The sequence below is a fragment of the Tyto alba genome, unplaced genomic scaffold (assembly GCF_018691265.1).
Source record: "Tyto alba isolate M040663 unplaced genomic scaffold, T.alba_DEE_v4.0 Super-Scaffold_1, whole genome shotgun sequence".
In the NCBI taxonomy this organism is placed as follows: domain Eukaryota; kingdom Metazoa; phylum Chordata; class Aves; order Strigiformes; family Tytonidae; genus Tyto; species Tyto alba.
In genome coordinates this window covers 24,162,321-24,176,665 of record NW_024881261.1, presented here as the reverse complement: position 1 = coordinate 24,176,665, position 14,345 = coordinate 24,162,321, and the positions used below count along the sequence as shown (strand labels likewise).

General features: G+C 45.1%; 1 protein-coding gene across 15 annotated transcripts in view; it reads left to right on the top strand.

Moving 5' to 3' along the window:
* CAMK2G (calcium/calmodulin dependent protein kinase II gamma) overlaps positions 1-14,345 on the top strand; it is a 120,011-nt gene that overhangs the window by 25,753 nt on the left and 79,913 nt on the right. For 3 of the 15 annotated variants that reach the window (XM_032982204.2, XM_032982198.2, XM_032982199.2), the window contains one exon: positions 9,960-10,045. The exons of the other annotated variants lie outside the window; for them this stretch is intronic. In XM_032982204.2, coding sequence (XP_032838095.2) covers positions 9,960-10,045 — 86 coding nt within the window. The remainder of the gene's footprint in view (positions 1-9,959; positions 10,046-14,345) is intronic. 15 annotated transcript variants of the gene reach the window in all.

Below are 14,345 nucleotides of genomic sequence, written 5' to 3'. Positions count from 1 at the left end.
AGACACATGCCATAACTCTGAACATGTCCTTCTTCCTCCAACTTTATATGCTCAGCACGATGCCATATGGTATGGAATATCCCTGTGGTCAGTTGGAGTCAGCTGTCCCGGCTGTGTTCCCTCACAGCTTGTTGTGTACCTCCAGCCCACTCACTGGTAGGGTGAGAGGCTGAAAGGGCCCTGACTCTGTATCTGCTCTGCTCATCAATAACTAAAACATCCTTGAATGATCAACACTGCTTTCAGCACATATCCAAAACTCAGCCCCACACTAGCTACTAGGAAGAAAATTCCTAACCCAGCCAAATCCAGCACAGATGGTCTAATGATGCCCTCAGAACTTTACTAAGCAGAGTCTTATTAACTAAAACAGGAGTAAATATTTTATCTTTGTAATAAGATTTCATATGCTGAAGTATCCCGAAGTACATCCCAAGCTGACTGTGCTAGCAGGACCACTGAATTGCAGTCATGGGCTGGGGAATCACAGAACAAGACTGTATCTCAAATTGAAACTGAACCCAAATGATCCTACTGAGTAACTCAGACACGATGAAGACCGTTAACGTGTTGGGAATATGGTGCTTCAGCATAAAATCAGAAGAAATAATAGAGCTATCTTTTGGGGTGCGGGTGGTTATTGCTCTTTTAAAACTCTGAGGAACAAAAGGAAGCAGCCAGGTTTAACTTTGTACTGGTGAACACAGGAAGATGCAAAATAAATATCTGTGGTCTATACTGTATTTCTGCCCAAATATGACTCACTGTTTCTCTTGTCCAAATTATATTCCTGGGAGCATCTGATCACCACAGAGCTACAGATTGATTTTGCACAGTGGTTAAGACTCAGGGATGTATCTTTGTATCATGAAGACAACCAGAAGTCCCTAAGGACAGCCTCTTGTCAGAATATCTGCCTTGGACAGCGCAAAATGTGTTTAAACTTGGCAGGAGGCAGAGAAGACTGGAAAAGGACCTTAGAGCTGCAGACGTTTGGTCTTCTGAGATACACTGCCCTCTTCCTCCTCTGACTTCTGAGAATGAGCTGTTCCAGTTCCTCTTATGTCGAGAAGCTACTTGTTTGATAAATGAAGCGAACTTCTCAAAATCCCCTCTTTTCCTGGTAATGTGGGTGTTTTCCCTTCCTGGGCTGAATGCTTATCTTGTCTTCCCTGTGCTGCTGATTAGAAAGGCAAGGACGGGTTTATCTTAGCCCACAGCAGTGCAGGCTGCCATCAGCATGAGGCTGGCGCAGCACCTCTTGCCAGCCCTGGCTCTTGGTGGTGTCACCTAGCTCTTCCTTCTGAATCTCCTTCCTCTAACACCTGCCATGGCAAATTGATAACTGCTTTCCTCAGACTTGTCTTCACTTTCTTTGTTCCTCTGGTGCCATCTTTGTGATTTTTCTCTTAGAGTGCAGTTAAGTATAGGCTATAATAAATAAAAGTTTCTCCGTAAGTAATCAGTGATGTGGTTTTCTAGACATGATGCTGTGTAAGTTATTTTCCCCTTGAAGTGTTCATTTCTTTTAGCCACCAAGTCAAGTGTCCTATTTTTCTAATACTTGAATAATATTTGATGTGTCATCTCCATTCTGTCCTTGTAGGGCAAACTGGGAGCTTTAACAGTCTCCAGTTTTAACTTCAGATTGTGTAAATTGTTCGGTGCTCTGGCCTGCCATTTTCCTGACAGGTAGGGCTGGAGAGAGAATTGCTCTGTATGCTCATAAACACAGGAGGGGATGCTACTCATTGCAGGTTCTCCAATATATTGTGTGGATGGGAGCTAAGTGCAGATCTGGGTGTCAGTACACTCTGGCTTTGGCTGTCTCTGTTAAAGAGCAGTAGACAACCTGATGGATATCAGACACTGTCTGTTGTTCTCACTGGCAAGGTCTTTGGTTCTGACTGTAAGCAGCCAACTGCATAATTGCTTCTTGGGAAATCGGTGTGTTTCACTAGCTGCTGACAGCCTGTCTCTAAAGCAGTGCTGTCTCAATAGCAATGTCATATTTGCCTTGCTATAATCCAGATCTCATGTGATATCCTGGTATTACATGACTGGGGGGTTTCTTCTTTGTTTTGGGTGCAGGTTCTAGGGCTCCACAAGTCCCACTGTGGAGTACTGTCTGTACTGCTGACTCCCTGTGATTTTCAAATAAAATAAATTGCTTTATTCTAACTTTTTTTTTTTTCCTTTTTAATTTTTGAAACTGGACATTTATCTTCACTATGTGATGAGGGGATGGTAAAGATTGATCTGCGTTCTGTACTTGCAAAAATGATGACCTCTTCAGTAAGTGCCCCAAGTTACAAAGGGAGAATGTTGGGGGAGTTCTGATGAGTGGTTGTCTCATGATGGATCAGAAATTAGGGATAGACTAATTCAGTCAGAAGACTAGAATATCATAAAGTCTGACATAAACCACTTGTGGGCACTAATTCTTGGAGTACCAGAGTAAGGGATAGTAGAATTGTAGCCCGTAGCTTCATGAGCAGTTGCGGCCAGTGTGAGCTGTGTGCTGCTGCTGAAAGGGACAGCCTTTCTTCTGACCGTTTGTTCCCTCCTTGCACCAGCACAAATTCTTTATATAGTTACATGTTGAACCAGGTTAATGATGGATCAGTTCAGCTATTCAGTTCAGTGCGCTGCTGCACAAATGCTTGCGCCAGCATCAGAAGCAAAGAGGATGCAGGGCCATTAGGAAACAGGCAGGGAAGGGATGGGACTGCAGTGACTGCCAGTGTTACAACAAAGAGACCTTCTGTACCTGCTGTTGGACAAACCTGCACCATAGGCAGTGCCAGAAGAGTGGTCCCTTTCTTCCTAGATACTAACAAAAAATAATAATCTGTCTTTATCTTACCTGTGGCCTTTCAGGGAAGTGAGGGGCATCAGTTCTGTGGTGGGACCTTCAGCTCATACAGCTGTTCTTCTGGAATCCTCAATTCCTGTAGCTTAGCTAAGGAGTCAGAGATGCCACTGCATTTCTATAGAGCTGAATTATTAAAATACCATCTGAAGGATAGACAGGCTTTTTGGAGGGAGCAGGAGGTTCTTCAGTCTAAACAGTGTCTTGCTATGATGCTAGCTTTGCTGGTGTGTGCTTGTTCTTGCTGTAGGAACTTTTCTAATGCAACATGCAGGAATTGCTGTGCCTGTGAAAGGTGTTTACTGGTAGATATGATCCAGACAGAAATGAAGACCAGCAGTGGCTAGCATTGCCTCTAGCAGGGAATTTTAATGTTCTAAAAGTGTGGACTTGATTTGATGGCATTGTTTATCCCCTCTCATACAAGCCTTAGTTTCACTCTGTGAGGTGCAGGTACTGAACCTCAGATTTGTGTCTGACATTGCTTTGATTATCTGTTTAAAGCCACTGCATAGTTGAAGAGAATGTCACGGAGTCTTAAGACTGCTTGAATGAAGAGATCTCTACCTCGTGTCTCCCTCATCTCTTTGGGAAGTAATTTCCTACAATTTGAGAGCTAGGCTCCAGGAGTGGGAGCGGGTTTCTCTGTGATCCCTCACAGTGTCATTGCCCACACGGTGAGTCACTGGTAATGCCTGGGTTCTTATTTTTAGTCCTGTTGCTGCCATTGGGCTGAAACCATTGGCTGGTAAGAGACTTAAGCGAGGAGATAAACATGTTAATCTCCCTAGGCCTTCCCTCTCAGCTGCTGCCTCTGTGCCTTTGCGCATCTCAAGATGTAGCTTTTTCTGGACCAGCAGGCAGGACGATGTCCCCTCCATGGCCTGGTGGGATGTCATTCAAACCTTTTCACTGTTAAGCTCTGGAGCTGGGAGGAATGCCCCTCCATACATGTGGGATTGCATGCGCAGGCAGAGCAGCGTGCTTCACCTGCGATGAAGGCAAGCTGGGCAGGCTGTTACTTTTCACCCTGGCACCTTTGCCATCATGGCTTTTCAGTGAACATCCCTTCTTTTCTCAGCTCCCACCACCACACTGCCTTTCCCTCTGTTCCTTCAGGAAGAGTCCTGAAACAAGCCAACAGCATTATTTTGTCTAAGCTTTCTGTAGCAATTGAGAAAGTTTGTCCCCTTTGGTGAGCTTTTCAAGTATCCTGTTGAATTCTTGTGTGATGTCACTAGTGTCTCAGTTACATTGTAGTTAACTCTTAATAGCAGTTTGTGCTAAGTTTCCTTTTTTACTTGTTTTCCTGACATGGCAAGGTAGTGGATATGGAGTACTAATGAGTGCCTCATTGCCCAAGTAGTGGGCTGGTGATGATAAGAATTAATAGGGGTTTTCCGCCCCTTCCATCTCATGCGTTCTTTCCCAGCTACCTCTGATCCTGCAAAATGAACTAGTTTGCAGATCCCAGGGTTCCAGCTTACTGTTTTATGTGCTTTTTCTTATAGCGTGTGCATTTCCAACTTCAGGGAGTCTTTTGCACAAATTTACACTGTGTGAATTTTAAGAGAAGAAAGGAGCGTGTTCAGCTGTTCCTTACTTTTGTTACCAAAGTAGATTATTTTTTAAATTATGTATTTTGAGGGTTTTGCTTGTGGAAGAGAAATGAAGGAAAGACAGGCAACTTGTGTGGACTTGCTCTTCTTCCAGAAACAGTACGCCTGAGCCCTTGTAGACTTCGTTGTTCCAGAAGTCCCAAAACACACACCCAAAGCTGGTAGCACTGTATGGTTATGGCTGATCCGCTTCTCAGTTTCCTTGGCTCAGTGGCCTCAGGTAGCCAGCCACAGCTTGTAATTTGAGTAAGGCTCGGACTCCGGAGCTCCAGACAGTGTGCTGGTGGTACAATAAGCACACGCTTAACTCGGATGGAGTTCAGTCTTGTTGATTATGACTCCGTCAGTGTTACTCTTCTGACCTTCCTGATCCAAAGCCTTTTTCAGTTCTGTGCCCTCATTTTGTTGCCACATATGTGTCTTTGAAGGTGGCCCAATCTTTACAAAATTCAGAAACAGATTTCTGAAAACCTCTTTTCTTTCTGATACCTGCCATCTGGAGGGGAAGGGATGAAGTCCTGGGTGTTTGAGGCCTCCTGTTTTTCTTGGCAATCTCTTCTCTGGTACCATTTGAAAGCACTTCTGACTCTCAGATCTGGGAGAATACTGACTCAGCCTAGGAATAACATGCTTAAGTGGAGAGTTGAGGCATAAGCTGAACAAAGTAACTACCAGTATTGTCCCATCTGCTGGGTGATGTGATGTAAAAAGGCATCTGAAGGGGGTAACCACAGTTCCAAATGTAGAGGTAGTGCTGCCAACATGCTGAGGTGGTCGACCAGCCCTGTGGGAACAAGTTAGTCCTGTGTGTGACTGAACTTAAGTGGATCTTCACTGGAGGATCTAAAACTTACGCAAAGCTGGCTGCTGTTTGTTTCCTGCCCTGTGGTGCTAGTTTTGAGAGCTAGTGTGTACAGGGCATCTGTGGATGCCTGTAGCTTGTGCTCAGAAACCACTGTAATGGAAACTAGTGTGTGCATATTTGTAAATCTCTGCACCTATTGAGCTGGAGATTGATGCTGCTTGCTCACTGCACTGAAAATGGAATTGGCTGTGGGCCGTGGAGTTGTGAGATACAAAGCGTAATCACTTCACCCACATGTGCTGTGAGTTCCAGGAGCTGCTCTTCATGTGTGTCTCCCTTTAGATACGTCTTTCTATTATTATTATAGAACTTGTCTCTGGATGTGTTCAGTGTTTGAGTGGGAAGATGTGCGGGATTGGACAAACAAAGTGTAATTAGAAATCTCTCACCAGGTGTCCATATTTTGATCCTTTTTCTCTCCATTCCTCTTATTCCCCTTCTAGTCTATATACAAGTAGTGAGTATCTGAAGCTGATTGAGAGAACTTGTTGTCTCTGCTGGCAGTGTAGCAGAAAGTGTGGTTGCAGCACGAAGGCCATACTTCACTAACTTTATTCTTAGTATTATAGAGATAATAGCATTGAAGTCCCGCTGATGTGGATTTCAGTGTGGGCTGGCAGTTTAGGCACATATGTAGGTCCCCATCAGGCCTGTACAATTTACGTTAAAGTCCATCGATTCTGCTATTACTACTTCTGCTAGTGATTCTAGTGCTAACGTGAATATGTCTATTCTTGCTGCGTTTAAATCTTTGATTGCGGAGTAGACATCTCCATAAAGCTTTGAGGCTCTTTTGCAAGGGCAGAAGGTACCCAGCAGGATCAGTATCAGAAGCTGGGTGTCTGTCTTGTGCTTGTGAGTGCCAGCTCCAGAGGAAATTGTTATGCAGTTTGCTTATCACTTCAGTTTTACTCCAGCTCTCGCTGTGCTGCTGCACTTTTAAAGTGAAAGGTCTTGGCTTCTCAGAGAACAGCTGCCTATGATATCCCCTTGCATAGGGTCTTGTTCACTAAAGCCCAGCCTCCTGGAACTTTTCCAGCCCCTAACCCTATGGAGAAAAACCTATGTGACCACTTGAGTCCCTATAGGCAACAGCTTGTCTACAGTGCTGGATGTGTCATCGTCAGATCCTAGAGAAGGGTGATTTCTGTCCCCTCCCTTTAGTTGAGGTGAGAAGGCAGGTGGATGGAAGATGCTAGTGAGAGCCATCCATCTGTCCATTCAGGGCAGAGCAGCAAAGAGCAGAGGGCAGTGGAAACCCTGGGGGTTTGTTAGCCTATATCTTTGCTAATGTGGTGTGTTAGGGATGATGGTGTTTTTAATGGCCCCAAGGTCAAAAAGTCTGCACTGTGGATGTGGTGTGCATTGGAAATTACCATGACTTTTGTGGCTTCTGAAATGTGCAAAAGTGATCTAAAAACTAGGAAAGTGACCAAAAAGCCCAGTAATCCATGTGCACTTCAGCATGCTTTGCTTTCCTCCTCCACACACCTCTCCTGCCAAAGGAATAGAAATGCAGTTGTGGCAGATGTATTCCTAACCACAGTTACGCACACTGGAAAACTCTGGGAGCTGTTAGCTCTGTTGATTTGTGAGTCCCAGCAGCTGAGTTGTGGTTTGTCTGAGGGATTTTGGTTTGAAGAGGCCTTGATTTTTATTTATTTATTTAGTTATTTTTCAAAGCACCAGAAAAAGTTGTTCTTGGGAAGGTAACTCTGCTCTGCCTTGTGGATGTGTCAGCCCTGCAGCTCCCCAGGGCAGAAGCCTGGAGTGCTGAGAAGATAGAGTAAAACTGTAGGGAGAGCAGGGCTGAGCCCAAGACCACTTTTGGTCTGATTCTTAGAATCAAAACAACAGATACCGGCTGCTTCCCTGTGTGCGTTGGGTGATAGTGGACAGGTGTTGACAGCTGCATATTGCTGGTGCTTGGGTTTTGACATGAGGCTCACCAGTGATACTGGCTGTGACCACTGCAGTGATGGCCATGCAGACTCTACCCTCTCGTCTATGCCAGAGACCTTCCCCTGCCACCAGGTCCTGTGTCTGCCATGTGCTTCCTCCAGTTTGCTAATCAAGTTTAAGAGTCTTTCCTCCTATTCACTTGGAACCTCCCCAACTGTTTTTCTGATACTCATAAGTGTGTGTGTTCCTTCACTCTGGATACCACCATGGATTTATTCTAGGCTGCCCTTAGCATCTCTTTTTGGGCTTGCTGAAGCTGAGTGTTGGACAGTGAAGGTAGCTTATCCTTGCTGTATGGGATGCAACTTTCCTGGGTCCATACTGTGGTCAAGTGATGACTGAAAATCCTTGCTGACCTGTTCTGCAGGATTTGTGCAGCCTCTCTTTCTGGATTAGACAAAGACTTCCACCCAGAAGTAGAAAACAGCTTACATGCAAACCAATGGCCCAGCCACCTTCTGTGATTCCTTTGCAGTAGCCTCAGCTCCATTTGAGCTGCTGCTTCTGCTGGATGCTAAAATGAAATTCTGTCCCTCATCGTGCAGTTCCCTCTTTCCCAGGCACACATGCACAGATGCTCTACACGCTCCCCACAGTGGAACTCTTCTCTGAGCATTCAGTTTTCCAGTGTTTCTATTGCCCCTGAGTCAGATACCATTCTGGGTATGCTGCATGTGTTGTCCTTCTTTTCAGTTGTGGTTTACAACTAGCATGTTGTGCTTTGGACCTTGCTTCCCACTCGTGCAGGGAGGGTGGTGGTTTCTGTCTGTGCTCCTGTGAAGCCGTGTAGCAGGAGATGAGAATTACCACCCAGCTTCTGAATGAGGCTGAAGCAAGAAGGGAGTTAGTCTCTGACGTATGGATGATGGGATGGAGAGCGCACAACATCACTGATGGCACGTGGGCATAGGTTAAGAAGGTCAGGATAGCAAAGCAACATCTGTGTAATCCCTTTGCTATTTTGTGTGAAGATGAATGAGTGGCTGGGCAGGGGGAGGAGGCAGCAAAATCACTTAGCAGGGCAGATGTGAGCTACAAGCTTGATTTTGTTTTGTTTTTTTTTTTTAACAGGATTGAATAGATTTGTAGGACAGTAGCAGTAAAACATGCACAAAGCTGGCAGCCCTTTTCTCAGGGGCTTGAGAACTTCCCAGGATTTCTCAGATGAACTGGAGGCAGATTCCCCACAGCTCAGAAGCTCACGAAGAGTTGATAACAGCTCAGTGTTTGAAGGGACAGCATATTTATTCTGTGACAAGTCTTGCCTTCCCCAGCCTGCCTGACCCTTTTAGTTCCTAGCACATGAACCTCTCTGCAGGTGCCAGCAGAAATACAGCCGCTACATTTCCTTGGTGCTCCCTCCATACAGAGGGACAGGTCCTGCTTGCTGCAGCCCTTCCCAATGGCCATAGCCAGCACACGGGGAGGGGATGTGGGGGGAGAGACAGTTCCTGTCTGACTGCTGGGGATGAGGTGTGCTTGGAGAGCTGGGGCATGCACAGAAGCTGTGCAGAAGTACATTGTAGTCCAGATGCATACAACTGCCCTGTCTAGGGTAGGGTCTCTATATTTTAGGCTTTCCTTAGCATGCTGTGACTTCAGGGAGGAAAAGAGGAGCGGCTGTGTTTGCGATACTTGTGAATTGCTTGCCTTGCACTCTTCCTTTGTGGATGAGCTTTCATGTGAGCAGTGACAGCTACTAGAGAAGCTGCAGCCTCAGTATTTTCCTGCATCTTCCTCCCACCAGGGCTGGCTGTGCTGTTTTGATGTGTGTTTAATAGACCGAGCCCTGAGAGGCAGTGTAGCCAATACTAATCGGAAGGATTTGTTTTCCACCTGTGTCCTCCCAGTCGGTGTCCGTCAGAGAGCAGAAGGCAGCGCTTGGGTGGAGGGATGCGGGGACCTCGCGCCGTCATGAGCGCTTTCTGGAATGAAGTGTGCAGTGGCTGCGCTTTCAGGCATGGAGGCCTTGTCTCCTGTGGAAGCTGAGAAGACAGAGCCCTCCTCTGCTCCCTCTGGAACAAAACCAGTGGATGACTAATGCACTCTTTGTAAATACAACTTATCCTATCAGTGACTAATGAAGGCTTTTTTTTTTTCTTCCCTTCCTCTCCTGTTTCTCTAAAAGAAAAGCAGTTGCTCAGAGCAAGGCTGCTGATGGGATCTCTTTTCCCATGTTTTATTTCACTCTTATCAGTGGTATAGCAGAGGGTGCAGGGCTTTTACAAAAGGCAGCTTATTTGACCCTTTTCCTTATGTGAAACTTAATTCTATACAGTAATTTCTGTATTCATTTTTGTTAGGGTCATGGCGCGTCCCTAAATAGATCTTCTGTTCCATACGCTGATCTTTGCTTCTTATACTGGAACGTGTGTCATGCCCACAATGCAGGGGAATCAAACCTTGCTTTAACTTTTTTGATAAAACCTCTGATAGCGTGCCATAAGTCCTGTACGTTTGGCCCGTGCTCAGATGCTCGCTCCTGATTGTGTGTCTGGTCCTTGTGAAAGGGCATCCCATTTTTCTCTTGGCACTCTTCCAACAGACAGGTTCCAGCCTGCAGGTTAGGAAGCTTGTGGGCTTGCTAAAAGCTCTTGGAGAAAGCTTATTGCTCTAGTGACATGCTGTCTGGCCCTTGCAGATACACACAGTATGCTAACAAGCTACTCAAAAGAACCAGAAACAGTGTTCGCCAAGATGTGTGTGGAGATACGACTCATATGTTTGGTAAGTGCGTATTAAAAAGCAGGACCTGTAATTCAATAGAAGGCTTAGTTTTAGATGGAAATTGTATCTCAAATAGAAAAATTGTAACACAGAAGTTCTCTGAACCCTGCTTTGTGAATTGCTTCCATAGTCCCTAAGGTTATTCATCATCAGAGACAGATTTGTAAGGGACTTGAACAAGAATGCTCTCAAGTACTGTCTTCGATTTAGCAAGCAGATTTCATAAAAGCCTGTCTGAGCTTGTCACATTGACCTTCTCTGAAAAGAAATCTAGAAAACTACTTGTAAGTTTGGTCTGTTTTGCACCTCAAATATATTGCTGTTTTCAAGACAGCAAGGATAGGAAAGGGTATCTTACTGCCATCAAATACTGTCCTTGCAGCTCTGCCTTGTGAACCTCCTTGGGGAAGTGAAGGAGAGCAGTACTCAGTGAGACCATGTGTCCTTTTTGGAGAATGCCATTAAGTGCATCTTCCTCCTTCCCTCTCTGCAAACCAGCCTCTGTCACATTCATCTGGCATTCTGTGGCTGCTAGAGCAGTACTTTACATGTCACTGCAATGTTACAAAACAGAATTTTCAAGAAATTGTCTTTTTTACTTTATTTTTTTTTTTTCAGTCTTTTGTCTGACAGGAGGGTGCCTTGTTTTCTCTCTCTTCTGCTCTGCAGCTCCAATGCTGCCCTTCCCCCCAGCCCGATCATGACCTGTTCTTTTCTGTCGCTCTCCCTGCCTGTCCTGGTATGACACCAGGTCTTCGCTGCAGCCTTTCCCCACCCCCTCTTTATATCCAGCTTATAGCTGGCCTTAGTTGCTACTCCTGTGGCAGCGTGGCTGCTTGCTTTTGCCTACGCTTGCACTTGCAGGTCTCCTGGGTGCTTTCAGAAGTGGAGATAGCCAAGTGCCGTGTGTCTGCCTGACTTCCACAGGTCGTCAGCAGTGACCCTCAGCTGTCTTTTGGATACCTTTTGAATTAAGATTTATATGAAGTTACTTGCTGACTTTAGTCTTAAGAGACAAAGTATGCATTTTCTTCTATAGTTACTTTCAGTTTATTGTTTGTGTTTCAAAATGAAAAATTGTTTTATTTAAAACCACAAATCTATTAGTTAAAATGTGAAGTAAGGAAAAAGTCCGCAAGTATGGTGAGATGGGAGGAGTGTGAGAGGGAGACTTGGACTCCAAAAGCAATAAATCTGTGGTGGACTGGGACATTAAATCAAACTCTGGTCACTAAAAGGAAGCATATTTGCTGTTTAAAACCTAGCATAATTGCTGGTAGCAGAACAGCATCAAGCTGCTCCTCCTAAAACTCTTTCTTTCTCTGAAGAATATAGACCCCTGCTGTGTTCCACCCAGGCTCAACAATCCTAGTGACTTCATCCTCCCAGAGACCTGTTATCTCTGAGTTCCTGGGCTCCCTGACAGCTTGGTAAGGAATCTTTTGCCCCAGTTCCCAGAGTTTGGCTAAAGAAATGCCACTTTCAAATATGACAAAGGGTGATCGATTACACAAGCAGGAATGGAGCCAGTTGATATAAATCTGCCTCTAGCACAGATGTATGAACACTGGGGCATGTGACGTATGTTCTGTGCTCAAAAGCCAGATGCTCAGGGAAGTTAAGCAGAGATTACACTAGAGTGGTATTGGATAGACCAAGTCAACCGATAGAAGGAAATAAAGAAGTCTTCCCAAGTCTCCAAGTCCACTGCTTGATTTGTCCATTGTTGTGTTTCTACGTGATATTTTGGAGCACAGCAGAATGGGAAGCTGCTTTACTCTGGCTCTCCTTAGTTTCTTTAGTTGGTCAACCACTTCCTTCTACAGCAGGGATTTGCTGTGGTTTAGGATACCTTTGCCAGAGCTGGGTGGGAGACAGGCCTTTTTGAGATGGGACATCTTTGCATTTTCAGGAGATTTTAGAAATGTCATGAATACATCATGTCTTGGGCTGGCCTGTTTTTTGTCACATGGGCATCACTAACCAGACAGTTGCTTGGAAGGGGTAGCAGCATTGGATGCTTCAGGAGAATCAGTGGGCTGGAGTACCCAGCTGGAGGCTGGATGGAATACTCCCATCAATTTGCTTTGCCTGCCTTAGCATAGGGTATGCAGCACTTCAGGTCTCAACTGCTCTGTTTCATTCATTCTCTGGCTCTGTTTCTCAGTGTGAGCTGTGTTGGTGTGAAGGCTGCAGAAATTACAACTTTCTTCCTCTTCACTTGTTAGTATTGCAGTAAATGAGTTCAGATACGCTTGTTTTGGTTGCAGTTTCCTTAAGGAAACCTGGTATCAAGGCATTCAAGCAATCCTGCCTGTCTAAGGGGCTGTAGAAAGACTGCACAAGGAATTTAAACTGTTGACCTTTCCCCAATATTTAGTTATGTCAGTGACCCTTTATGAAGCTATTGTATGTACATATACTTTGTAGGATTTGCTGTTACCATACTCTTAGTTGAGACAGGTGCCCTATACAGCATCTTCCTTTCTGCCTTGTGCTGCTCTCCTCTGTGCATATTCCTTGCTTGTAACCATGTGTGACGACACTGTAATCCGTCTATATCATGTCTTAAAAGTTACAGATGAGATGCACCTGAAGTGGTGGGGGTTTTGTGGTAGGGAGTGGGGAAACCATTGTAAGATAAATCTTCAGGCCAGAGGAATAGATGAATTAGGCAAAGGATAAGCTGTTCTTTTGTTTCTTTGCATTCCCTGAAGTACTTAGGATAACGGTTTTGAGGAGAATCTTGTGCTATCTCAGGCAATTCTAACTGTGAGAACAACCATGTTTTACCCAGGGTCCTGTGTGTTTTGTTATTTCACAACCAAGGGTCGTGGGGGAAGTTTTCAGAGTTGTGTGACGTTGAAGGTGGGATTTACAAATTGCAAAATTCAACACTTTTAGCCTGAAACTTACAGTTTGTGGCCTGACCCTTTCTTCTTGGTGTGAATATTAGCTAGCCAGTTTCTGTTGCTGAAATCCTCAGCATCCAGTGTGTACGCCAGGGTTGCAGATGTAGAAGGTGGAGACTCTCTCTGCTCCTTCAAGGTTCTCTTCCTTTTCTCTCCCCATTTCTTCTGGTGTGTTCATACACTTATGAAACTGCAGGAAAGAAATCTGTCGTATACTCAGTGGGTGAGGACAGTTAAAACTTTAATAGCTCTTCCATAGGATTACATTAAGCACTATAGGACTTGCTTAAAACCTTCCATTCTTAAAACACTGAATGACTTTACTGCAGGATTTGTAGCTACGGTGCCTCAGTATCACAGCAATTGAGGCTTGCTTTTATGTTGTAGAGGTCTAACTAGCTGGAGTGTCTGTTTTAAACCAGTTCCCTGTCCTCAGTGCATCTGTAGTGCAGATGTTACACATGTGATTTAGAGTTGATATGATTTGCTCTTCATTTAGATGCATTTTGTGCTTTGAGTGGTTAGCAGACCTACTGCTGCATTCTCCCTAAACTTTAGCATTGAGGTAAGGCAGGCCTGATGTGATCCATCAGAACCTGTTGCTTGGATGGTACAAGTGAGCAGCCAGCACTGTAAACCAACTAATGCCAATGTAGGGACGAGGAGCAACTTGCTACACAGTGTCTTCATCACTATTTTTATTTTATTTATTTGCTTTCATGTTTTTTTTGGTTTTTTTTTTGATCTTGTCTAAAAGGGGAAGTTTTATATTGCATCCTCACCTGCCTGAGATCCCAGCCTTTAAGGGGGCACTTCTGAAAGCAGGAGCAAGGACAAGAAGAAACATGAAAGTTTATTGGAGCTGTATGGAAACCTCAAGACCTAATGGCTGTTGTGACTACCTCTCCTGTTTGCACACTTGCTCAGAGATTGCGTTGTTTGGTGTGGGCTCTGTGCCCACCAGGAGATGAGCAGCAGGGATGCTGTGGGCTTGAGTTGGTTTGCAGCACCCATCATCGACTGGCAGCAGCATTTATCTAGGCCAGCAGGGATGCAGGGAGGCAGTGACTCACTCAAGGATTCATGCGCACTCCCCCCTCTTCTCCCCCCGTCGCAGCTGTGGCTTGGTCATCAGCCATTTGGGAACTAGCAGCTTTATTTGGTTGCTGTTCGCAGTGGGCAGTTTCTGTTAAGGTTGTTAATTTTATCAACTGCCTTGGAAGCTCAACTGACTTCAGAGAAGACTTAGAATTGCCTTTTCTGCCTCTTTTCCTTCCCTGCTCATAGGGCTGCCAACCAAACAGCTGATCTGGCACTGGACTCTGAGGAGGTGAGAACAAGCAGATGGGCCAGAGGCAGAAACTTCCTAAGCTGATCAGCCAACAGCA